The following is a 25,903-nucleotide window of genomic DNA, read 5'->3' on the forward strand; positions in this document are numbered from 1 at the left end:
TCCTTAAGAAATAACCTATGTATCACATAGGAAATTGCACAAACAAACTTCCCACAAAAATTAAACCCTAAAATTCATAGAAACAAATTACTCAGCTTTTTCTCCCCCATATCAAGGTTTTTATGGCTAGTTCACAGCAGCTATACTATATTCAGGTATAAAACTGATTTAAAAAAATATTAACTTTTCCACTTACTGAGAATCTAGGATTAAGAGTTGTGAACATACTCAACACACTAGTAATACCCAAGGTAGCCCACATTCATCATGAGAATTGAGCCTTTCCACTAAAAGCTGAAACTATGTTGCTTTCACCTACTTAAGCCTTTACAATAACTGCTCTCTGAAATAAAACTCCCACTCTTCTCACAGATAGTGATAAATTTCACTATTTACTTACTGGCTCAAGGGTATATTTATGAAAGTAAATTATAAAAACTTGATATTGGATCATTTATGTTTTGCAAACATTAACTAAAATTTTTGCGGGTTGGCAATTACCATAGCAACTCCCTTTTCTAAAAGTTTCATTGGTCAGGGGACAGTGAACAATCTCGTTGAAGATTTTATTGAGCCTTCTATTGCCAAGAATATCCGCTCAAATGTAATTCAGTGTACTGCTTAGCATACGGTTAGGTCAGACAAAGAAATACCAAAGCTGGCTACTTGGAAGAATCTAGTCTAAAGCTTTTGCAAAGCTGCCTTATGTTCTTAATTTTACATAAAAGATTATCTTCTCAGGAACTGAGACACTAATTTAAGGAAAAACCTAGGTTTAGTTTTTAAAAACAATTTTTAGGGCCCACCCAGTGGCACAGCGGTTAAGTGCACATGTTCCACTTTGGCAGCCCGGGGTTTGCTGGCTCGGATCCCTGGTGTGGACATGGCACTGCTTGGCAAGCCATGCTGTGGTAGGCGTCCTACATATAAAGTGGAGAAAATGGGCACGGATGTTAGCTCAGGGCCAGTCTTCCTCAGCAAAAAGAGGACTGGCAGCAGATGCTAGCTCAGGGGTAATCTTCCTCAAAAAAAAAAAACCAATAATTAAAAAAATTTTTTTAATAGTAAAATGCAGTTTTATTCACAGTACTATTAATTAGCCAAACACATCTGAAAATATATGCATTTTTGTTTGTATGTAATATGACAAAATTACAAAGAAATATATAAAAATCTTTGCTAATCTATCTATCTAAATCCAACACATTTTTTTTAAAAGATTTTATTTTTCCTTTTTCGTCCCAAAGTCCCCCGGTACATAGTTGGTGTACTTTTAGTTGTGGGTCCTTCTAGTTGTGGCATGTGGGATGCCACCTCAGCATGGCTTGATGAGTCTGTGCCCAGGATTTGAACCGGTGAAACCCTGGGCCACTGAAGCACAGCGGGCGAACTCAACCACTCAGCCACAGGGCCCACCCCTGAATCCAACACATTTTTAAAATTGAGATATAGATGTTTAGTTTTAAACTCTAATATTTCAAGTTAAAGAGAAGATGCTACAGTTCTTAGGCACTGGCCATGGGGCTACAAATACTCAGCGGGAAATATTATCTCTCAGAAGGATTATTTAGGGGTCAATTAGTTTTTTTGAATCCTGATATTAAAACCTATTTAAAAGCACATAATTATACATACATACCTGAGAGAATTCATTTAGATTAAGAAAATAAAATCCTATATGGCCATCAAGTAATAAAGAAAACTTTTTGAACCTTAAATTATTAAATATTATTTAGAGAACAATACAGTATCAGGCATTCAAGTGACACTTAGGAAGGAAATGCATAGTGATTAAAAGCATGGATGCTGGCTTCCAGTTGTGGCACTCTCTCTTATTAATCATTACTTGGGCAAGTTATTTAACCTCTCTGTGACTCGGTTTCCATATATAGTGGAGTTAATAATAGTACATACTTTACATAAGGATTAAATGACTATGTAAAGTACTTACTACAGTCCGCAGCATATACTAGATGCTCAATAAATATTAACTATGATTATCATTTTTATTAGCAGCAGGAGCAAAGGGAGAAACTTGAAAAAAAAATGCTTGTAATAGTATTATGTCACTCCTGTGCTCAACAATATTCAATGGTACCACATTGATTACTGAATTAGGTACAAAAGCCTCAGTCTGACATTTTAGGATGCAGGGCTACCCTTCCAAATAATATCAACTAATAGTTTTCAAATTAAATTTCACATAATGTCACTATGATTTTATACTCTCCCAAGATCATAACTACACTGACACTTCCATTTCTGGAATTAAAGCAGACCAGATAAGGCAAAAATTCTCTTGCAATAAAAAACATAGAAATGATGGATAAAAAATGACAAATCTCCTTTTAAATGAATAGTTAAGCTCTTAAGAAACTAAGGAAAATCTCCAAGAGTCATCAAACAAAGGGAACCAAAATCTTAGCTTGATAAGTATAAAGTGATGCTGTGACTACCCAACAGGGATGTGCCAATGTTCATAAACAAGGGCACTGTATTTTAACAGCCACAGAGGGTCAGCAGACAGGGCTTAGGTCTCAGTAAGAAAGGAAATTATAATTGAGTCTTCTGCATAATGTGGAGGCCCTCACTGAAAAGATGGAATAAAAAATCCAAAAATCTTCTGTTTGCACAGGGAGATAACAAGGAAACTTGAAAATAAACTGATATGGCTCTGCATGGCTCAGAAACCCTTTAGTACAGAAATTAACATTAAAAAATACTTCCAAACTGATAATACTCTTTGGGTACCTGGCCTAAATGAAAGAAAAACTATGCAGAAGAGATATACTTTCAACATAGGCCCCTCAAGAGTCCCACAGATAAAATGTTGTTTAATATAACTCAGAATCCAAAATTACAGAACACATGTGGAAATGATTCATCATGAGCTAATGTCAGGAGACACAACAGCAGAATTAGACTTCTAAGTAGTTCAGATTATAGAATTAATGTGGTTAAAGAAAAATGAAGGATTTGAAAACATGAGGAAAGAAGAAATTAATAAAAACATCAGGAAAATTTGAAAAAGAAGCAAATAGAAGGTATAGGCATGAAAATATAGTCTTTGAAATTAAAAACTGAATGGACAAATTAAACACAGATTAGAAATAGCTGAAGAGAAAATTATCGAACTGGAATACTGATCTGAAAAAATTACACAGAAGGCAGAACACAGAGATAACAGATAATATAAATGAGAGGTTAAGAAACAAGAACAGATGAAGGTCTAACATGTAGCTCATAGGAGTTCCAGAAGGGGAGAACAGAGGACATAGAAAAGAGGCAATATTCAAAGAAATAATGACTGGAAAATCTCCAGAAATTATGCCAAACATGAATTTTCTTATCAAGTAGAATAAATAAAACTAAAACCACATTTAGATACATGATACTGAAACAAACACACCAAAGACAAAAAATAATCTTAAAAGAATCAGAGAAGAAAACATTGCCTACAAATGAAAACCAATTATATTGAGAGTAGACGTCTTAACAGCAACAACTGAAAATAGTATTCCATTGTATTCTGACTTTTAAGTGCTGAGAAACAACTATCAATCTGAAATTCTAAAGTTAACTAAATAAGATATTTTTAGACAAAAACATCAGCTGACAAGCTGCTAAAGGACATTCTTTCATAAGAAGACAACTGGATCAGAAAAAAGGGCCAGGATGAAAGAAAGCTGATGAATAGCTGAAAGAAGTACTAAAGAATGTTCTTTAGTAAGAATACAATTGGATCAGAAAGAAGAGCCAGGACAAGAGAGCGGGGCGGAAAAGGGCAAATACGTGGGCAAATCTAAACAAATATTGACTATTGAAAATAATAATAATGATTAATTTGAGGATTATAAAAATAAAGTGGAACCAAAATGCTAGTCAATAATGGCTTGTAAATTGGTAGGAAGGTGATTAGAGATCTTTCTAAGGATCATTCTAAGATCCTCGTATTATTTGTGAGAAAGGTAGAAAAAGACTAATTTTAACCTCTGTTTCTTCATTCATTCAACAAGCATCTTTTAAGGAGAGGTAAAAGTAATCTATGGTAAAAGAAATCATAATAGTGATTACTTTGTGTGGAGTTGTGACAAGGAGGAGGCATGACGCGTAAGAGAGGCTTCTGGAGGTGCTGGTAACATTCTATTACTTGATCTGGATGGTAGTTACATAGATGCATTCATTTTGTGATATTTCATTGAGGTGTGTGCTATTCATTTGTATACTTTTCTGTATGTAATGAAGTATGTGTATGGAATATTTCTGTAAAAGTTATAAAAGGAAACTTTACTGCACAATTTACACCAAAATAAAATTGACAGGTTATTAAGATATAACTTTAAATATAAGTCCTAAAAATAATGGAAAAAATAGAAGTTAGTATTTACATAATCTTGGCTGGGAAAGAACTTTCTAAGCATGACACCAAAGGCAGAAATCACTGGTAGCTTTGCCCATATAAAAGTAAAAAATGAAATAAAATAAAATAAAACTTTTATACAACAAAAAACTACAAATAATATAAAACAAAACATCAAATACAGGAAAAAGATCTGCAAAATATATAACGGACAAAAGGTCAATATCCCTCATTAAACAGATATAATTCTTAAACATTTTAGGAAGAAAACGGAATACCCCAATTTCAAAATGGGCAAAGAATATGAACTGGCAATTCATAAAAGAAATATATATATGGCCAATGTGCTCCGGAAACTGACACAGGTTAAGCAATTTGCCTAAGTTCATGAAAATAGTAAGAGGGAAAGTCGGGATTCAAACCCAGGCAATCTTACAATTCAATTAATATTTGTTTAATGAATGAATGATTATATATTTAACTCTAAGAGATGTTTACATGATAGACTGCAAAGTGCAGGTTATAAAACAGAATGTACAATGAGATCCCTTTCTGTCCATACCTTCACATACATGTTTATACAGGCTTAGAAAAAAAAGTCTGAAAAGATCAAAATGTAACAGTGGTTAGATTATGGGAGGTTTTTTTTCCTCTTTATATTTTCTGAATTAAAAAAATTTTGGAATAAGTATATACTATTTCCATAATAAAGGGAAAAATTTATATTAAAAAGCCAAATAATAATACAAAGTGAAAAAGTACACAAACATCTCTAATGACTCTCAATGTATCTATGTATACATGGCTCAGCATGGATCTCTCAGGGTCCCCAATCATTAAATTCAACTATCATGCTATGGTTCTCTAGTCTCCTCCTCTGTTTTCCTACTCTTAGCTTCCAAATTAATCTTCCTAAAATTTTGTGACCCTCTTGTAATTTTATTGCTTAAAAGCTTTCAACAATTCCTCATTTTCTACACAACAAAGTAGAAATTCCTCAGCTTAGAATTTAAGGCCTTCCACAATTATGGCATTCAATCAACTTTTCACTTATTACACATTCCAGCTAGTTGACTACTTGCTATTCTTCTTCTGTGCATGTTGCCTACAGCTTGCCATAACGTCTTCATGTGGTTAACTGCCTAGAATGTGCTCTCCCTCCATATGTCCATTTTCCACCCAAGCCTCAGCTTATACACAACCTTCTCCATGAAACATTTGCTCATTTCTTTTAACCACTTTGAGAATCCATGGCTCTTTTTCCTGTCTCTCTAGGCACTTATTTTCTTGTTTTTTTTATATTTATCTTTCCTAATAGACAACGACTTACTTGAGGTAGGATTTTTATCTTATTTATCTTTGTATTCTTCTTACTAAATACTTTTTTCTTTTTAAAGATTGGCACCTGAGCTACATTGCTGCCAATCTTCTTCTTTTTTTCTTCTTCTCCCCAAAGCCCCAAGGATACAGTTGTATATTCTAGTTGTAGGTCCTTCTGGTTGTGCTATGTGGGACGCCGCCTCAGCACAGCTTGAGGAGCCGTGCCGTGTCCGTGCCCAGGATCCTAATGCATGAAACCCTGGACCGCAGAAGCTGAAAGTGCAAACTTAACCACTCGGCCACAGGGCCGGCCCCTACTAAATACTTCTGAATGAAATGTAATTAATCAACAAAATAGAAAAACCCACAGAATTCAATACCTTGATGTTCAGGTATTTTCTAAGTGCCAGTTTGTGGCTATTAGATTTCTCCTTCTTTGAACATAGGAAACATAAATTGTTAATAGGGCCATTCGGTCCTTACTCTCCGGGTCTCTGACCTAATTAAGTGATTTATGAACCTAACGGAGTATAGATCCTTCATCTCACATAAACTCTACATTATTCTATGAACTGATGCATTTTGGTGTACAGCAGTTTGGTCAGCACTGACCTTACTTTTCCTACTTTAAGGGAATTTAAGCTTTAATCTCTGGGAAAGGGGACAGAGTTGTAGGACTGAACGTTCTCTCTTACCTTTTCGTGTTGTGCACCGTGGTTCCTCCCAGGACAATCCTCACTCCAGGAGTGGTACGGTTCAGGTTATAAACTGTTAGAGCCTCTTCATAGGTGGCTCCTCCAATTACAAACACAATGATATCCTGAGGTCTGCAATAACGAAGAAAGTTAATATCATGGGATAAGAAGGAAAAAAGGGCAAAGATTTGTTACTATTATATACACAGTTTTGATCTCTAAATCTTTCTTTTTTGGTGAAGGAAGCAGAATTAAAGCAGAATAGAATAAAAGGTTTAAAAAAAGTTTTAATTATCTGAAATTGGCAGGAAGTAGAGCAGAAAATGCTGAATAGTGATTTGCTTTCTGTTTATGAGCGGATGTCTTATAATTTCTGTGCTGTGGATTTCAGAATAGCACAATAGTGTTCGCTGGAACCAAATGTGGCAATATTCTTTCATATTTAAGAGGCTGCAGAGTCCTTCACTGTGACATGATATTAATATAGCAGTAATATATGCTTGTACTACACATCCCCCTTAAGAATAAGCCCTTTGTCAAATACTTAGTACAGTGTCATTACAATGGCCTCTGTCCAAGGACCTCAAAGTATTTTGGAAAGCATTGGCATATTTGGATGTTCCCAAAACATAGGAACTAGAAACATTTAATATTTTGAGTGTAAAAAAAGGAGACACACAAATTAACAGTGCTTCTAGGAACTTCACCTCTTTTTTAAGATTTTATTTTTTCCTTTTTCTCCCCAAAGCCCCCCGGTACATAGTTGTGTATTCTTCGTTGTGGGTTCTTCTAGTTGTGGCATGTGGGACACTGCCTCAGCGTGGTCTGATAAGCAGTGCCATGTCCGCGCCCAGGATTCGAACTGACGAAACACTGGCCCGCCTGCAGCGGAGCGCGCGAACTTAACCACTCGGCCACGGGGCCAGCCCCTAGGAACTTCACCTCTTCTTAAAATCTTTGTTCCTAAATCCTTTGATAAACCGAGAAAAAGACACCATGGAAACAAACAAAAAAACCTGTGGGTGTAGTTTTGATACTGGACATGCTGAGACAGCTCAGTCGATAGCCTCATTTGGGCAGGACTTTGTAGTTTCACTGTTTCAATCTTTATCAAAATGGCTTCATAAAAGTGAGTGGTCTTCCTATTAGCTCCTTCTGTAGATATCAACAAGAAGGAGATCATATTATTTTCAAAACTGTTAAAGTTTGCCTTGTTTTTCTTTTCTCATGCCATCAAAAGAAGATAAAATTACTTAATCTTAGTAGGCAGGTAATTTTGTTAAATCACTTATTGGATGTTGATTTAAAACTACAACAAGCAGAAGCATCCATTTTGGAAGTTATAGCACAAAACTAAAAAGAAACCTCTTTAATCAAGAGCTATACACGCCTATGTATAAATTATGGGAAAAAACCCCAAAATTTCCTTTCTGTCTCTCTATCTCTTTCTAAAATACCATGAAGGATTTAACTGAGAGAGTATTTGTTCTTGTGGGACTTCATGGAAACAGAATCAGATACTGCAGCTATTTAAAAATGTTCTGGGGGCTGGCCCGGTGGCGCAGCGGTTAAGTGCGCATGTTCCACTTCTCTGCAGCCCAGGGTTCACTGGTTCGGATCCCTGGTGCAGACATGGCACCTCTTGGCAAGCCATGCTGTGGTTGGTGTCCCACATATAAAGTAGAGGAAGATGGGCACGGATGTTCGCTCAGGGCCAATCTTCCTCAGCAAAAAGAGGAGGATTGGCAGCAGATGTTAGCTCAGGGCTAATCTTCTTCAAAAACAAAAGTAAAAATGTTGTGATAATCTCTGAATTGCCAATACCAAATGAAAGGTTCCCAATGAAGAAAATGAATTACTTTGCAATTATTAGGTAGAGAGTCAATCATGACACTTCCATGTCAACTTGGATCTTAAAATCACGTCTCTGAAACACTAAATTTATTTCAGACAAAATAAGATTCATTCAAGACCACTCACCAGAAACAATGTGTTTAATACCATAATGCTTTTAGAGTTACATACTGTTATATATTCTACAATCATGTTTTATTATTTTAAAATGTACTGTTTTTGACTAGGTAAATGTTTGCATGTTGTATAAAATACAAAAGGGTACACTGTAAAAAAAAAAAAATAAAGCAAGTTTCCCTTTCACCTTGGTCCTCTTGCACCCTCATTTCTTTCTAGAGGCAAACACTCTTACTCATGTCTTAAGTATCCTCTCAGGGATATTATCTAGGGGTGTGTGTGTGTGTGTGTGTGTGTGTGTGTGTATATATATTGGTCCTTCTAAACTGACTAAGCTGATCACTTGCTTCTCCTTGATATACTTTCTTCACTTGGTTTCCAGGAGATCACATTCTTGGTTTTTTTCCTACTTCACTAGTTGCTATTTTTCAGTGTCCCTTGACGGCCTCGCCTCATCTCCCTAAACTCTTAATGGTGGAGTGTCCAGAGCCCAGTCATCGGTTTTCCTTTCTTCTTGCTCTACACTTACTCCCTAGATCTGCTCTGTCCAATGCAGTAGCCACTAGCTACACATGGCTATTTGCATTTAAATTGTTAAAATAAAATGAAAAATCAGTTCCTCAGTAGAATTAGCCACATTTCAAGTGCTCAACAGTCACATGCGGCTAGTGGCTACCTTATTAGATAGCATAGATATAGCACATTTTCATCATTGTAGAAAGTTCTATTGAACAGCACTTCCCTAGATGATCTCACCCAGTTTTGTGGTTTTAAATACATCTATCTGCCGATGACTCCAAAATCTGTCTCCAGCCCAGACCTCTCTCCTAAACGCAAGACTTAAATATCTGTCTACTTCGACATTTCCACTTGCATGTTTAACAGATTTCTCAATTCAACATGTTCAAATCCCTACTCTTCTCCTCCAGGCTTTTTTTACCTATAGCTTTCCCCATCTTAGTTGATGGCCATTCTATCCTTTCAGTTGCTTAGGACAAAAGCTTTGGAGTCATCCTAACTCCTCCTTTCTGGCTGCAGTGAAGCATATAAGTTGGGGACACAGTGAGAGAAAGAGAGGGAGAAGTAAGCGGAAGCCAGGTCATGGAAAGCCTTGAATCTTATAGGCCATGGGGCAATCACTGAAGGGTTTTAACAGGTTACCATAAACAAATTTGCTTTTTTGAAGGATAATTTCGGTGCTGTGTGAGAATGAATTGGGGGTTCCTGTTGGGAAAAGCTGGAGAACAAAACACTACTGTAAGACTTCTAGGAAGATATGATGAAAATAGGAACTAAAGAAATACCAGAATTGGAGAGGAAAGACTGATACAGTAGACACAAAAAATGTAGACTCTTCAGTGTGTGGTCAATGATTAAATGTGGAAGATGAGGATAAAGGAAGGGTCCATGACAACTTTAAGTTTTCTGGTTTTGGTGAGTAGGTATGGTGGTTTAGGTCTGAGAGGGAAGAAAGGAAGACTGATTTACTGAAACTAAGACAAAAACATGTTATGTCTGAGATGCCCGTGGAACATTCCAATGGAGATGGCCACTAGACATCTGGATATTCAGGCGTGATGATTACCCTGAATACAGGGGGCAGCTAAAGCCATGGAAATAGATGAGTTCTACCTTGGGAGATTATGTAGAATGAGAAGAAAACCAAAAGACAGAGTTTTGGAAGAGTCTTTGACATCTATAGGATAAGCAAGAAGAGTAGCCAGCAAAGGCAACTGAGAAGCAAATTGTCAGAAAGGTAGGAGGAGACCTAGAAGGGAGAGGCCAAGGGACACAGGAGTTTCAAGAATAGAATGGTTAACGGTGTTAAATGCAGTAGTGGGGTAAATACAGTGAGGACTGAAAGAGACCACTGTGCACATTCTCGCAATGTGATTTTGCAAGAAAAGTTTTAGTGTATCAGAGTGGAGTAAGAAGCCAGGGTACATGGACTGAAGAGGTGAGAAGTGAAGACAGTGACTTTATCCAAGAAGCCTAACTGTGAAGGGAAGGAGATAGGTTAGAGGAGAATCCAGGCTGAAGCGCTTTAAATTTATTACATGTTTAATAGGAGAAACTTGAGGATGCTTATAGCCTGTGGGAAAGTAGTTAGAGTAGGAGAAGCTGAAAATATAGGCAAATAACCAAGAGAAGGGCTTCAGAAGAGATGGTAGAAGTCTAAAACGAGTGCTGGCAGAGAGATTAGTTCTAAATAGGAAAAAAGCATATATTTCCTTTAGAATGGAGGAAGGAGAAAAAGGTAGGTACACGTAAATAAGTTTATAAATAGAGAAGCTGGCCATTGAAGGGGTTAACGTCTGACAGACAAATTTTTTTCTCTGTGAAGTAGGAAACACTGTGTGGGCTGGGGTGGGTTAGGTGATATGGAGAGAAGGGAAACATTCAAAACTGATGCAGAGATTGAGACAAAGATATAACTAAGGATACGTAAAAGTTTGACTGGGTATCCCTGAAGGCCCAAGTGAGGTTAGGAACAATGAATCTGTAGTGGCACTAATCTATAAAGTGCATGATTTCCTCTAGTAGCGCAAAGAAGCAGATACAAATCTTCAGGCTAAATTATTAATCCAATACTAATCTGGTGCTTTAGGCTGCAGGAAAGAGTTTCTTTACCAACTTACAGGAAAGCATTACCACTGTCCATGAATCACTAAAATCTTCTACACTATCTAGCTTTTCCTTCAAGTCCTTGCCTCCAGATACTGGCCAGCTTCCTTTTGTGGAGAAAGGTCATTTGCTTAGGAAGAGCTGTACAATAATGATAGTGATATTTTTCTGCCAAGTATAATGAACTCTCACTTATTCAGCCACTGACTATTCAGGCAAAATACAGGTTCTCTTCTTTGTTTCCAAGTGATATGTGTTGTTTCAATTCTTACTAATATTTCTACAGAAGAGGAAGGAGAATACGAACAGCTAAAACTCAAGTTCAGTTCTTGTCAGGATCTTTAGGGATATATTTCATAGGGAAGGGGATCAAGTAGGCTACAGTTGGCTGTCATTTTAAAAACTGGCATGCGTCCTTGCAACTTTTACCATAGTATTACCCTCATGGATATACACAATTTCATTTTAACACTAAAGTTCTAAGGATGTACAATTTTAATTCTTCCCACTATATTGGTTCTAGAAGTACCAATGATATGAGATAATAATGGCTTCTAAAGTACAGTCACAATGGGTTTAACATTCATTAAAGGATGAGTTCTGTGGGAAAAAAAATCCAACGCTGTAAGAATGTGCGGTCAAGGAGATAGAGGACACTCTACCAATAGTTTACTCTCTGCTGTGACTATCTGGGGGTCAGCCTAGATGGAAAACAGAAAAAAAAAAAAAGGTAGTTACAGCATTCAGATAATAAAATCCTACCACTGAAATGAGTTTTTCTCAGAAAATGAGTATTTTTTACAGTCAGATTCCACATACAATGCTCTTTAAGCTGAGGGACAACTCTAGCCTGAGACCAATTATGCAGTTTATCTTGAGTAAACACGCACGAATTGCACAGATTATTTCATTAAGAAGAAGAGAGGAAGTTTCTCCCTTACAGGGGGTATGGTGACTAACAAGAGGAACCAAACAGTAGCACTTTTGTTTTGAGCTCCTGCTCTGATAAATCAATTTAAAAAGCAGCTAAGCAGACTAATGAGGATCATCCTAGAAAACGATGTTGCTTCTCCATAGCTGCCCTCTGCCCCTCACCTGCCTCTAGAGTACATTTGTCTCTTATGGAAAAGAAAGGCAAGAACTGGGAAGGAATAAACTCAAGAGAGTTTCTAGCACAGCCAGAGAATGCTATCCTTTAGTCTGATAATTTCAGGGTGACAGAGTATTTCTGTATTACTGGAGAGGGAAGAAAATGCCATGAACGGTAACTGTGAGTGTAGGTTATATTAACGTAAGGACAAAACCTGGATACAAGGATAGGCTCTTAGAGCTTGACTCAGTTGTGTACCTAGCAAAGATGACTATGTCACATTTGGTTATGAACATTAATAAATGTTTTCCTGAGCCTCCTACTACTTATTCAAGTTGGCTTAAGGAGGAATATCGATAAAATGAAAAAAAAAAAAAACCACGACATTTTTCCTTTTCATTCCTTTCCCCAGTGAATTTTAAAACTAGATGTTCTGATGAGGCCAACAGTAAAATATACAGCAAATCATTTTTATATGATAGTTGAAGCTAAGTGGAATACACAAGTTCAATTCTTTGTACACATCTTCCTGTGCTCTGTAATTCACCATAGCAACCAAAGGCATTAATTAATGCAGACAGCAAACATTAGAAAACAGCAGCCAGTTCATGCTGTATACAGATATACAAGGAAACCTTGAGAACCCAATCAATTTACATCTTATTTTATTAGAAAACTACAAAATTTTTCACATACAGTATTTCTGGAAATCATTATTTCTATATGTAGATAAGTACAGCAGGAAAACAAACTTTTAAGAGGAAATATTTTATCTACTTTGTCGACCAGTGTAACTATGGCTAAAATTCAAATTTTTGAATATACTTACAGATGGTAAAGATCTTATGAGCATTTATTGTAGGAAAAAAGGCCAACGAGAAAGGACCGCTGCTTTTACAGAAATAAAAATAAGCTGCAGCAACAAGATTCTACTAAATTTGTGTAAATGTGAAAAAGTACTTCCTTTTTGAATTGGCTGATTCTGGAATGTACAACCCTCATCAAATGTTTAAGCTGCTTGTTTTTATCAGGGACAAGAAGCAATTCTGGAGTGAGAAAAAAAAATAGCCTGATAAATAGGATATGTGGGAGTCCCGTGTGCAAGAGAAAGACAAAACCCAATTTGTGGATATAGCTACAATGCCAATCAGGTTGACTGCTAATTTAATAGCTAAGGGCTACAAAACATTTCTATAAGTGCTCCTGGTTTTGCACAGTTGTTCTTGACACATTTCCTTTGATACTTTCTAATATTACAATAACAACAAAACCAAGAAGTTCTAGCATGATGAGACTTCAGTTATCATAAAGATGACTAAAATCAATGACTCTTCTCAATGTGATGATCCAGGGCCAAGAGAGGAGCTAGAGCTGAAAGTGGGATGCAGAACCAAAATACCACATAGGGTTACTGGCAAACTGCAAAAAACCTAAATTTTCTGGTAACATCAACCAAATTTATTCTCTAGTTTAAATTTTCCAACTGTAAATCTTATATTGACTGCTATAGATGCCTACATAAGAAATTTGACAAATATCTGTTGAACACCTATTTGTGAAGCACTGTGTTAAATACTGTAAAAAACCCCAAACATTAACAAAACATAGTTCTTACTGCAAGATTACAGTACTTAATACAATACCTAATAGGAAGGATAGATACGTATACAACTAACATGTATGTATCTCCATATCCAGAGATAACCACTATTAACAATTTGTTTATTCTTTCAGAAATATTTACTGAAAACATATGTGCTCGCACGTATATATTATATACATATTATGTATATATGTATAGTCAGGCAGAAACTTAATTATATACACATATGTATATAATCACATTTATGCTTATATACAGTTTATTTTACACAAAAGGTGTACTATAGCATCTGGCTCTTCTATCCACTCTATCTTAGAAAGTTTTGATATCACCCCATGAAGAGTTATGCCATTTTTAAAGAAGAATGCATAGTATCGTACTGTAATTTATGTAACCAGTCCTCTACTGATGGATATTTATCTTGTTTCCATTTCTTTCATTATTACAAATGATGTTTCAGTGAACATTCTTGTTTACATGTCTTTGTGTACTTGTGCAAGTATATCTATATGGCAGACTTTTAGAAATGGAATTGTTTAGTAGGTTTTTTCAAGTCCTCTGTAGTCTTCCTTCTGTTAAGCAGGGCCAGGAGGTGGCGTAGATATCTTCTGCGCTCCTCACTATAGTTTTGTAACCATTTCTCTACCTTCTTCAAAATGTTGACTGTCTTAGATGCTCATGATATAGTTTTGTCCTAACCTCTTTTCCTCTTTTCCTCTTATTCTCTGAAGACTTTAGCTCTGGTTTACTGTCTTCCTTTTCACTCCTGCTTCTTTCAAGATTTTCCGTCACTTTAACATTAATGTGGATTACTCATCTCATATCCTGGCCTCCTCACCTACACTCATCTGTTCTTCCATCACTCACAATCACAAACTTCCATGATTATAGCATAAACTTTTCATTACAAGTATCTGTACTATGACATCTTGAATTCAAAATCTCTTTCTCCTATAACCACCTCCTCAACTTGTAATTCACTTACACTAATAACCTCTACTGTAATAATTCTTTGACCTCATCAAGACCGCCAATCCACTCAACAATACTTTTTTTTCCTATCCAATACTGTCCTCCTGTTTTCATTTCCCCAAATCCTAGCTGGATCCAGCTATCAGCCTTCTCCTCATTTAATCTAGTGCAGCTAAAAGTTGCTAGAGAAAACCACACAACTAGGCTCATGGGCTGTATTTTAAATTAATGACTGCAAAACTCGAATAGGCACTCAATCTTGCCTAGGAGTCTTACTTACATTTATCTAGTAAATTCGATTCCTAGCCTACAAGATGACAATTTCACAGTGTTTTCTCTTTTCACCCCCTACGTTAGCTGATAACTTGGTATCATATTTTATTGAGAAAATAGAAGCAATCGGACAAGATGGACCCCATGTTCTCACTACCAGCACCATTAAAATAAAAGAAGTACCTCTGCTCCTATCAAAGTCTCCTCTGCTTGTGCTGTGGATCCCCTAAAGACTTCACTTCTGCAGCTCTTCCTCTTTCACTTCTGCATTAGCTATTTCTCCTTCTTTAAGATGATCTTATCAGATTACAAATATGCTCTAGAATCTCTCTTTCCCTTGAGCCCACAATCTGTTCCAGCTATCATCCCATTTCTCTGACCCTTTCATGCAAAACTTAAAAAAAAAGTTATACATTTATCTCCATTTTATCTTATATCCTGTAACCCTCTCTAATTTTGCTTCTAACCTCACTGAAACTGGGGAATAAGGTCACCAAAGACCTTCATGTTGCCAGATGGATTGTTGTCTGATGGATTCTTCACTGTTTTCACCTTCTTGGTCTTTATGACACCATCTTCTCCTGGTTTTCCGATCTTTCTGTCTCCAACTCAGTCTCCACTGCTGGTTCCACATCTTATATTCAATGCTCAGTCCTGGGCTCTCTTCTTTTCTCTTTCTCTCCTCTCTCCCTAAGGAATCTTATCTAGTCCCATGGTTTTAAATATCACCAAAATCTTGTTGACTTCCAATTTAGTATCCAACATTTCCACTTGGTTATCTAATAGGCACCTGCAACTTAACAACAGAACTCTTGATTTACTCCCTAAACCTAAGAGTTTTTCTTGATTTCTCTCTTACCCTTGTCCCATCAATCTACTCCATTAAATAAGTTTATTGATTTTACCTTCTCTCACAGCTTCCTTATCTAAACCACTTTCATTTCTTACCTGGACTATTGCAGCCATCTCCTAGGTAGTCTCCCTGCTTCTATTTTTTGCCTTCAATAATCCAGTCTCCCCACAAGGTGATCTTTTAATACATAACTCATTTCATGTCACTTACATGCTTAAAGCTCTTCGATGGCTTCCTGTGACATTTAAGATAAAAAAATCTTTACCATGGCCTGTAAGACCCTATGTGATCCAGCCTCTACTTATCTTTCCAACTTATTTCCTCCTTCCTCACTATACTTCAACCACACTGGGCTTCTTTCTGTTCCATGAAGTTGCCAAGTTCTCTCTTTACTCAAGGTCTTTGCTCCGGCATTCCCTCTGCTTTTTCTCCTAATCCTTATGTAACTGGCTGTTTCCTGTAATTCAAACCTCATCTTAAGTATCACTTCCTCAGAGACGTTCTCTCCATCTACAGTAGCCCTCCCTACCTCTATAAAGTTACTTTGTAGCTTATTATCCTATTTATTTCCTCAAGAGCGCTTATTCAAATTATATTCTTTCTTTCTTTGTTTACTGCTTTATTGTCTGTCTCCTTTATGTAAGTTCCTTGAGGGCAGGCATCTTGCCTTTCTTGTCACTCTATATCCCCTGCATCTACAACAGTTCTTGACTTATTAAAGGCATTCAATAAATATTCGTTATATAAAAGGATGAAGCAATTGAAGTATTAACTACATACGTATTTTAGGTAATGGTGACAACCGCTAACAGAATGCTGACAATGTATAAACGTGCGTTTTGTTGGAAGAGCATTATTTTGAACTTTGTAAATGAATCACTCACATTAGGAAGGTCTGCTGTCGTGAACTAATCATACACAATATAGTCTTCTGGTGGTCAATGGTGTCCTATAGGCAACAAGTAGCCAATTTCTTGTTCAGTAATTCTTACATGAAATTCATAAAAAGTAATATTTTTACTTTTATCATATTAATTAGAAGCCTATTTAATAGAGTTAAACTGTTTTTCAAAAAGCCTCTAAGACAGGTGAATAGCTATGGGCTGGTTTTCATTCTTCCCACTTAGCTGACATTTCTGAATCTTGAAGCCAAGGTCCTTGACCGTTGTATCTGAATGAGTGTACTCACTGAATTTAACCCCAGATATTCTGCCTCTCAACTTTGGACTTTATAAAAGATTTCTTTTTCTGTTCTTTTACCAAACTACAGAGTTTTTTTTTTTAAAAGGACAAAGTGAAAAAATATACTTCATCATATAAAAGAGTCATCTATGTAGCTCAAAACATTTTTCCTTTCAGAAATTCATTATATTTACAAAACACTATTCTTCCAAGGCTCTCAGATTATGATTAGCTGAAATAATAGAAGAATTATACCAACAGTAAAAATTCTCACATCAATCTGTGTAATAGGATTCAGTTACATATATTCAGCTCTTTATAACATGGTCCCAATAAAAAATATAAAAATATAATTTATAACTGGGTAGAATTTGTGTATATTTAAAATTTCAGGTTGCTTACGTAAATTGTTTTGGACAAGTTTTTATTAAAACTAACACACCACTGGATTAAAATGACAATTAATTGCTTCCTTCAGTTAATACTCGAAAAGAAAGCCATGCTTTTCTCCTATGTAACAAATGGGCTTTGTTAATTAGGTCTCAGTTTGTATGCTAGCCACATTTGGCAAAGTCCAGTCCTCACCCAAAATAGTAACAACCTGCTCTGGATGGCGATCAAGTAGCAAATCTATTTTTGGCTTTAATGTTTGAAACTCCAAATGCCAGATGCCATGGAACTGAACCTTAAATGGCATAAGTAAACTGGTCTGATACTAAAGGACAGAATAAAAGTATTGTGGGCACTCCAAAATAACTGCTTCTTTACTCTGAAAGAATTAATGTTTCAGGCTTATCCGATGAATTTATATCTAACCTTGACACATGTAAAACTAAAAGAATCTTAGAAGTGAAACAACAGGGGAAGGAGGAGCAGAATGATATAATCTTAGTTGCAGTTCCTTACATTACTCTAAAATTTCTATTTTCTTAGTGTTTTGGCTTTTATTACTAATATCTTTGTTATCTTACCTGTCTCTGAGTGTGCTGGGACCTAGATAAGGGTACAGGTTTTCCTTAAGCTTTCCTTTGATGAGATGGTCCAGGGTTTCATGTAGGAAAGGTTGATGCTGAGTATATACATTTTCTACTCCCTAAGAGAGGGGGAAATGGTTCTTATGTCATTTTTGGGAAATTTGAAATATAACAGTTAATGATACTCACAACAGAAAAGAACATGCACTCAATAGAGATTTCTTGGGATAGATTCAAATGGGAATTTTATAACTAAATAATGCTAAAAATTATTTTCACCAATTTAGAAATGTTCCAATATCATAAAAATACTCTATAATTTAAGGCTAGCTATTATAAAGGAATATTTAAAATGAAATTGCTTAAATCCTTTATCATCTCTTCATTGACTTTCATCCTTTTGTGAACATATTATATGACAGATAAAGCAAATAAAAAGAAAGGACCATGTAGAAAAGGAGACTAGAAACACTCAGGAAAATGGAAAAATTTCAGGAAACATAGGAAAGGCTAGCAGATAAAAACGAATTTTTAAGAAATTTTAAGAAAATAGGTTAGTATTTTCAGAAGATCTACACTTGTTTGCTTCATCTTTAATTTCCTTCACAGAAAAAACTACCAAACAAATCTTAAATTATAACCAAATGGAGTAAAATAGCTATGACCAACGGAACTGTCTGTCTTTTTACTCTTGGGTATTTCCTGGAAATATCTCATTATATCCTGCTCACCTATTTGGTCCAATGCTGAACGCCATTCCAAAATTGCAAGCATGTAAATAAAAAGCTTTCAGGAGGACATCTGCTTTAATTTCATTTAATTGACATAGTACTAAATCAGTAGCAATCCTGAAGTTACTTTGGAGATCATATTCATTCACGCTAAGTCTCATGGGCTTCAGCCATTTCTCACTTAGGAAAGCACAGGGAAAATGTCATACCTTCAGTCCTTTGAGGAACTGTTTGGTAATAGCCACCGCGTCTTTGGGGCTGAAGAGGTCACTTCCTCTGACCCGTTTACCACCATATTCAACAAGTGCAGACACAAGCTATAATATAAAGAGACACAAGCTCTTATTGTCTGGAGATCAGGAAACTCATTTCATAAGAAAATAACTTCAGTAAGGAAATAAAGACATGAGAGGACAGAATTATACATTTCTGTGAATAAAAACAGTATGACATCTGGATGGACCTTGAGGAAATTATGTTAAGTGCAATAAGCCAGCGAGAGAAGGACAATCTGTGTATGACTCCACTCATATGAGGAATTTAAAATTATGGACTAAGAACAGTTTAGTGGATACCAGGGGAAAGGTGGGGTGGGGGGTGGGCACAAAGGGTGAAGTGGTGCACCTGCAACACGAATGACAAACATTAATGCACAACTGAAATTTCACAAGATTGTGACCTATCATTAACTCAATAAAAAAAAACAAACCAAAAAAACAGTATGACATCATTTGTCAGAGCTAAGAATATAATAATAGAGTTGGGTCCTGTTTGGTGGGACTAATATATAAATTTGGTTACCTTTCGATACTTTTCAGAAACACCTTTATTCCTGAGGTCCATCATTAGTCCTGGTAGGCTATTGCTGCTGTGTCGCTCATAATGTAGAGCATAAAGCATCACAAGGCGGGCAGCATCAAATTCTGTCACTTTGGGGTTCTGCAGGAGCCGCTTTACATTCTGAAGAAAGAGAGAACTGATATTTATCCCCCCTTCACTTGAGTAATGTATAATATATTAGATCTAATAATTATTTGAATGGCAGTGATACATTGAGTTCATGACTAAGATTACTACTATGGCAACGTGCAGTCATAGGTTTAGCAACTGTTTCAACTAGAGAAAGTGAAATGCCTTTTGCCTAACATAAAAATTAAGGAAATAAATTTCCATTGTAGTTGCTGTCAGACAAAAATGAATTTAACTATGGATAGTTCCTCTTTTCTTTCCTTTGATGAGATGGTCAAGGGTCTCACGTAGGAAAGGTTGCAACTTCCTTACTAAAACAAGGAACATATGCTTTTTCTATCACTTCAATCAACAGAGCTCACAACAGAACTGACCAGTTGACTTGAAAAACTCTACTGCTTTCTCTTAGCATTAGTGATTGACCAGTGAAATGGAGACAAGTTGGTAGAATTTTACATAGGAGGACTGGGCTTAATTTCCAAGAAGCATCAGATGTAACAATATGTCTGAACATAGTTTACAGAGACGTAAGTATGTAATTGCATGTAATCTTTAAACTGAATACTTATGATCTTAAGAGGGCAGGTACTGACAGCAAAGGAAGCCAGACAAAATCATGTTTAGGTTTTGTCAATCCTCACATTCAGGGACTTCCATATAGTATAGATTTATATTAATCATGCAGCAGAACAAATTAATTCAAGCCAACAAATACTTTTGGAGCCTGGCTCTAAGCATAAGGCACTATCCCAGGGACTGGAGGGGACAGAGAGATGAGTTAGAGACAGTCTGTCCTCAGTGAGTTCACAGACAACAGGGTGAAGGGGGATGAACTAAGTATAGCCCACTCTGCTACAAAGCATGCTTCTTTAATGCACGTTAGCTCTATGAGATTGGTAAATACGTATCAGTTTGACACAGAAGACATATTGCTTTATGTGTAATTTTTCAGCATGTTAATATTTAGAAGAGACCAGGGACAAACTTCTCTTTAAAGAGGAAGCTTGACCTAAATGTTAAGAAAAAATGATGAAAATCCTACAGAAGTGTTTTCTCTAAGAAGTAGCTGGTTTCCTAGCTTTAAGAAGGGCAGTACTTTCCACTATGTTAAGCTATCTGGGGAAAAGTCAAGTGCAAATGAAAAGGATACAAAGCTATTTCTATGTTAAAAAAAAAAACAAAACTAAACAACAACAAAAAACTGATTGATATCTCCATATCATATTTTAAATTTTGATGAAACTAGTCTCCATGAGAAGCAAATGTTTTTGAGATCTTACATCTTGACAAATAAAACGTGAGCCCTAGGAATAAGGTCACAAAGGATGACTACATATGTTCCTAGGTGCAAATGCCAGAGGAGATTTTACTGTGTTAGTATTTTTATTAGGATTATTGTTTTTATTAGGGGTCTGATGAAAAAGTTATAGATTTTTTCTTTTTTTTTTTCAGTTACATAGACTTTAAGTGATCTGCTCATAACCCTATTTTCCCATAACGCTTGTTTATTTTTAGTGCATGATTTTGCAGAATGTGAGGTTTTTCGGGAACACATGTGGTATTATAACAGAAACATATATATGCAAAAAACAAAACAAAACCGCAAAATTGAAAATCAGTGCAATGGGGAGAAGGGGACACAAAGTGAAGAGAAATATATCTGGTTGTTGAGGAATCAAAGATGACTTCATGAAGGAGGTAAGAACTGCAAAAGACCCTAAAGATTCAGTAAGTGTTAGAATTAGTCTGAGAGAAAGAGGAGATGCTATTAATAGGAATAAGGAAATCAGAAAGAAATGGGTTGGGCTGAAAGACTGGCAAGAACCTTGGAAGGCACTGGATTTTGAGGACATAAGAACTAACAGCTAGTATGGTGCTTTACGACTACAAGATGCTTTCACATATATTATCTTTTCAGTACTTCACAACAACCAGATCTAATGTCTAAGAACTCTTCTGTTCACACTAAAGAGGAAGTCTGATGAAATGGGGAATCTCCCAGGTAGCTCTCAAGTAGAAAGTTCTCTGAGCAGGATTCCTACTGTTGCTTTTCCCAGTTAACGTTTTACTAACATCGTCCTTAAGGGATCTAAAAGGAAGAAATTTCTCCTCTACAGATTTAAACCCTGCAGTCATAAGAATTTCCTTACTTTTTTTCCCTTTTGTGGTACCTTTTCCACAGAATACTCACTGAATACAACCTATTTAGAATATCTGTTCAAATGTTCCACTAGTTTCTACTATAATATGAAGCAACTTCAGGGTGCAAATTATTATCAAGTAAATACATACAATTTCATATGTATCTCAATCCACTTGACATAAGTTTAGAACATGCATCTGGGATCTCTGTTGTCACTTTTCTTTTAGGCACAGTGTTTTATTTCCTGCCCTTGTAGTCATTTCCTTTTTACCTTAAATCTACTCAATTTCTGGCTGACCTGTCTCTGTACTTTTAAGCAAATCTGAGATACTCAAGAAAATATAAGCCCACAAAACTGGTATGGGGATAGTTAAAGACTATTTGTAGCAATCAGCTTGTACCCTTCCTACTTGCTCCCTTTCTAATTATCTTCATTTCGATCTTGACTTTTGGCTCTGTTTCCCATTAAAGGCTCCACATTCTATTCCTTGAGATTTGGTATTGGTATTTAGAGTCCCTGGCTTGACTTTCAGCTCTCCCTCAAGGACTTGGCCCAGATCTGATCCAAGATTACTTTGAGTAGATTACTTCCCTTATTTTTTGAGCCCTTAGGACCCAACCCATGGCTCAGGTCAGTGTTTTGGCTAGACTTGTTTATTCTCTCATAAAAGGAAACCTGTAGGTACAAGCTGAGCTCTTCCCTTTCTTTCACTATATAAGTCCTTGAAGAAACATGACTTTTTTTTTTAAAAAAGATTTTATTTTTCCTTTTTCTCCCCAAAGCCTGCTGGTACATAGTTGTATATTTTTACTTGTGGGTCCTTCTAGTTGTGACATGTGGGATGCCTGCCTCAGCATGGCTTGATGAGTGGTGCCATGTCGGTGCCCAGGATCTAAACCAGCAAAGGCCTGCGCCGCTGAAGCGGAGTGCATGAACTTAACCACTCGGCCATGGGGCCGGCCCCCGGAAACATGACCTTTTTGCCTGCCTGGATCCCATGCTATCCTTTGATGTAATTTTGAACTACTTCCCTCATGGGTACCTGACTCATCAACTTGACTGACAGTGGCATACATTATATTATGATTCCAGGGTACTAACCAGAGAAGAGGAGAAAAAGAATCTGAGAGACTGCTAATTACATGGCAGGTATGTGCTACGTGGTGGTATTTACACGTTGGAAATATGACTGAATTATATAATGAACTTTTTGGTTTCTCTTTTCTTATTAAATAAGGCTTGAGGCTTATTTCCATAAGCCTTGAGACTATCAAGAGAGAAAAGTATACTGTCACACAACAAAAATGGCTGAGTAAAGAGCAAAACAGGAAACTACTGTCCACTTAAGAAGATACAATTCAAAAATCTTCCTCTGAATTCTAACATTTCTGTAGGCCTAATCAAGGAATAGGAAAAGAAAAGCAAAAACACTGTCTTTGAAGGTCAAGTTTCAAAAAGGAGCTAATGTTCACCCAAAAGACATCAATTAAAAAACAAGTCTTTTCTGATAGAAATTCTTGTTTTGGGCTGACTACTTTTCTGTTTTCTTAAACCAAAACTATGATGAAGCAGCACAACATGAAAAAACTTTTATAATGACATACTTACATTTTAAACCATTGTACAAGTTACAGATGAAGTCAGCAACTAAAGAGTCTCCATTTTTTGCTTTAATTTAACCTAAAGAACAGGATCTCTACCTTGTTATCTATTATCACATTAATGTAGTAAAACAGCCCATGACCAGCATTCTAAGCCCACAGATGAGAACAGTAAGATGGAAGTGGCAGAAGCCTTCAACATGCTGATATGATAAAAAATGGGTCTAATCTAACAGTTTGAGAGAACAATGTTGTGGGACTATAAAGAGCTTATCTAGGAAAAATGATAGAAAGTAGGCAGGACCCAATTCTACCGACTGGTAAACATATCTGAGTCAGTATTCTTTTTCTTAATAGTTAGTCAACATAAAATTTAGCTTTGCTGTAGGTCTTCTGCTGGTCTACATCATTTCTGAAACACTGGTTAAATTTTGGTTTAGAGAGAATAAGATCATTTTTATTCTTAAATGGTGAAAGTAAAATTGTCAGCTCAATGTGTCCCAAACAATTTTCTTATGATTATAATGAGAAGCAAAAAAACCCTTCTGAAATCAGGGAGCGATCCAAGGTCATTAGTGGACTAAAAAACACGTCCTGGATGCCAGAAAAAAAATAAAATGTACTGTCAAATAATAATACTGATAATGGTGTTAGTTAATACCTGTTGAATGTTATAAGTACCAGGTACCATATTAAGTGCTTTATATGTATTAGCCTATAGCACCCTCACAAAAATCTTTGAGGTGAGTACTGTTATTTTTCCCCATTTTACAGACAAAAAGACTAAGACTTAGAATGGCTAAGAATCGTTTTCAGGGGCTGGCCCCGTGGTGTAGTGGTTAAGTTCGGTATGCCCTGCTTCAGCAGCCTGCGTTCATGGGTTTGGATCCCAGGCAAGGACCTACACCACTCCTCAGCCATGCTGTGGTGGAACGCACATACAAAATAGTGGCAGACTAGAAGGATGTTAACTCAGGGCTAACCTTCCTCAAGCGGGGAAAAACAAACAAAAAAACGAGGAGAGATTGACAACAGTTGTTAGCTCAGAGTGAATCTTTCTCAAAAAAAAAAAAAATCATTTTCAAATCCAAGCCATCACAAGCCAAATTTCTCAGCCACTACTCTATACTGCTTCCAATAGAACTCTTTCTCTTCATTTTTCTAACAAATATTTATTGAGTCTTTTCTGTGTCATTAATAGGATGATTTGAGATCTCTTACCTAAGGTCAGGAAAGAAGCATAGTCTTAAAATAGACTAGTTCCTCCTTCTAAATGAAAAGCTGTGATATGATGACACAGGCAAAAAAACTGCTTACTTTATGAAGATGTTTCTCTTCACGGTATGAAAAAAATCTTCCTTACTAATCAAATGAGTCTTTCCTGAGGTTATGGATATGTTTCAATGATAGTACACTGCAGTTTGGTTCTAGTGAAATTCTTCTAAACCAAATTCTTGTTAGCCTGTAGGATAACTGGTTAGAAGTGGTAGCAATTTACAGGTTAATTTTTAGTAATATACGAGTTTTTTTTCTCACCGTGATACAATTTCTATTCAATAAGGCAAACCCCATCTCTACTCAAAAACCTCAATTCATTGCTTCATGACGTATTATCACCTAAGGTCAAGCTAAGGAATGCTATAACCCATGTAGAGGTCAGGCCCCTGGCATCTACTCATTATCAAACAAAAGTTCCCTTTATAGACAATTTAAATCATGTTGCCAAAGAAATCCTTTATAATGGAGGAGTCCCCATATAAATCAACTGCTTACTGTAAAACCCCAATTCTTTGGGCAAGAAAACCTTCAAAAGACACTTTTCTAAAATATAAAGTGGATCACAAATGGAATTCATATTCTACATTATCTATTTTTCTTTTAAAGTAAACAAAAAATAAGATTTCAGGCAAGGAACTACAATGATCTTTTCTGACTGCTTTCCATATGGTAGAGAGATACAAATAAAGATACTAAAATTGGCTAGTGATTGTTCGGTTCTATTGTTTTAAAGGGGGAAAAATGATAAGGAAACATAAGGATATTTAAATTTAGTTTACAGGACAAAATTTTGTTTTTATTTAACAAGAGAAGAAAATTCATTTTATTGAGAAAAATAAGTTTTTATAGGAATACTTCTACTAGGCCCACAAAACAACTACAAACTGTTATTGGCAGTGTTGTTTAAAGTAAGTTGGCCAAGATAAACAGATTGTGATACATCTTTACAAAACATTGCTATATAGTGATTAAAAAGAATGTGTGTTTAATTTCTGGTCTGGAACAGTCTCTGAGATACATGGTTAAGTAAAGAAGCAAAGTGTAGAACTCTGTGTAGACTACAGTATCATCTGAATTTAAAAAAGAGAGGGGCGTGCCCAGTGGCGCAGCGGTTAAGTGCGCACATTCTGCTTCAGCGGCCCGGGGTTCACCAGTTTGGATCCCGGGTGCAGACATGGCACCACTTGGCAAGCCATGCTGTGGTAGGCGTCCCACGTATAAAATACAGGAAGATGGGCATGGGTGTTAGCTCAGGATCAGTC

The 25,903-nt window shown here is 36.2% G+C and overlaps 1 protein-coding gene across 6 annotated transcripts in view; it reads right to left on the reverse strand.

The window, feature by feature from the left end:
- VPS45 (vacuolar protein sorting 45 homolog) overlaps nucleotides 1-25,903 on the reverse strand; it is a 60,829-nt gene that overhangs the window by 18,106 nt on the left and 16,820 nt on the right. For 4 of the 6 annotated variants that reach the window (XM_008514884.2, XM_008514886.2, XM_070607173.1 and 1 more), the window contains 4 exons: nucleotides 19,451-19,609; nucleotides 18,859-18,966; nucleotides 17,916-18,037; nucleotides 6,376-6,507 (listed from right to left, as the gene is read on the reverse strand). In XM_008514884.2, coding sequence (XP_008513106.1) covers nucleotides 6,376-6,507; nucleotides 17,916-18,037; nucleotides 18,859-18,966; nucleotides 19,451-19,609 — 521 coding nt within the window. Of the gene's footprint in view, nucleotides 1-6,375; nucleotides 6,508-8,351; nucleotides 11,673-17,915; nucleotides 18,038-18,858; nucleotides 18,967-19,450; nucleotides 19,610-25,903 lie in introns of those variants that run through there. The other 2 variants (XM_070607175.1, XM_008514889.2) reach the window with 1 other exon arrangement.

The sequence above is a fragment of the Equus przewalskii genome, unplaced genomic scaffold, assembly GCF_037783145.1.
Source record: "Equus przewalskii isolate Varuska unplaced genomic scaffold, EquPr2 ChrUn-10, whole genome shotgun sequence".
In the NCBI taxonomy this organism is placed as follows: Eukaryota; Metazoa; Chordata; class Mammalia; order Perissodactyla; family Equidae; genus Equus; species Equus przewalskii.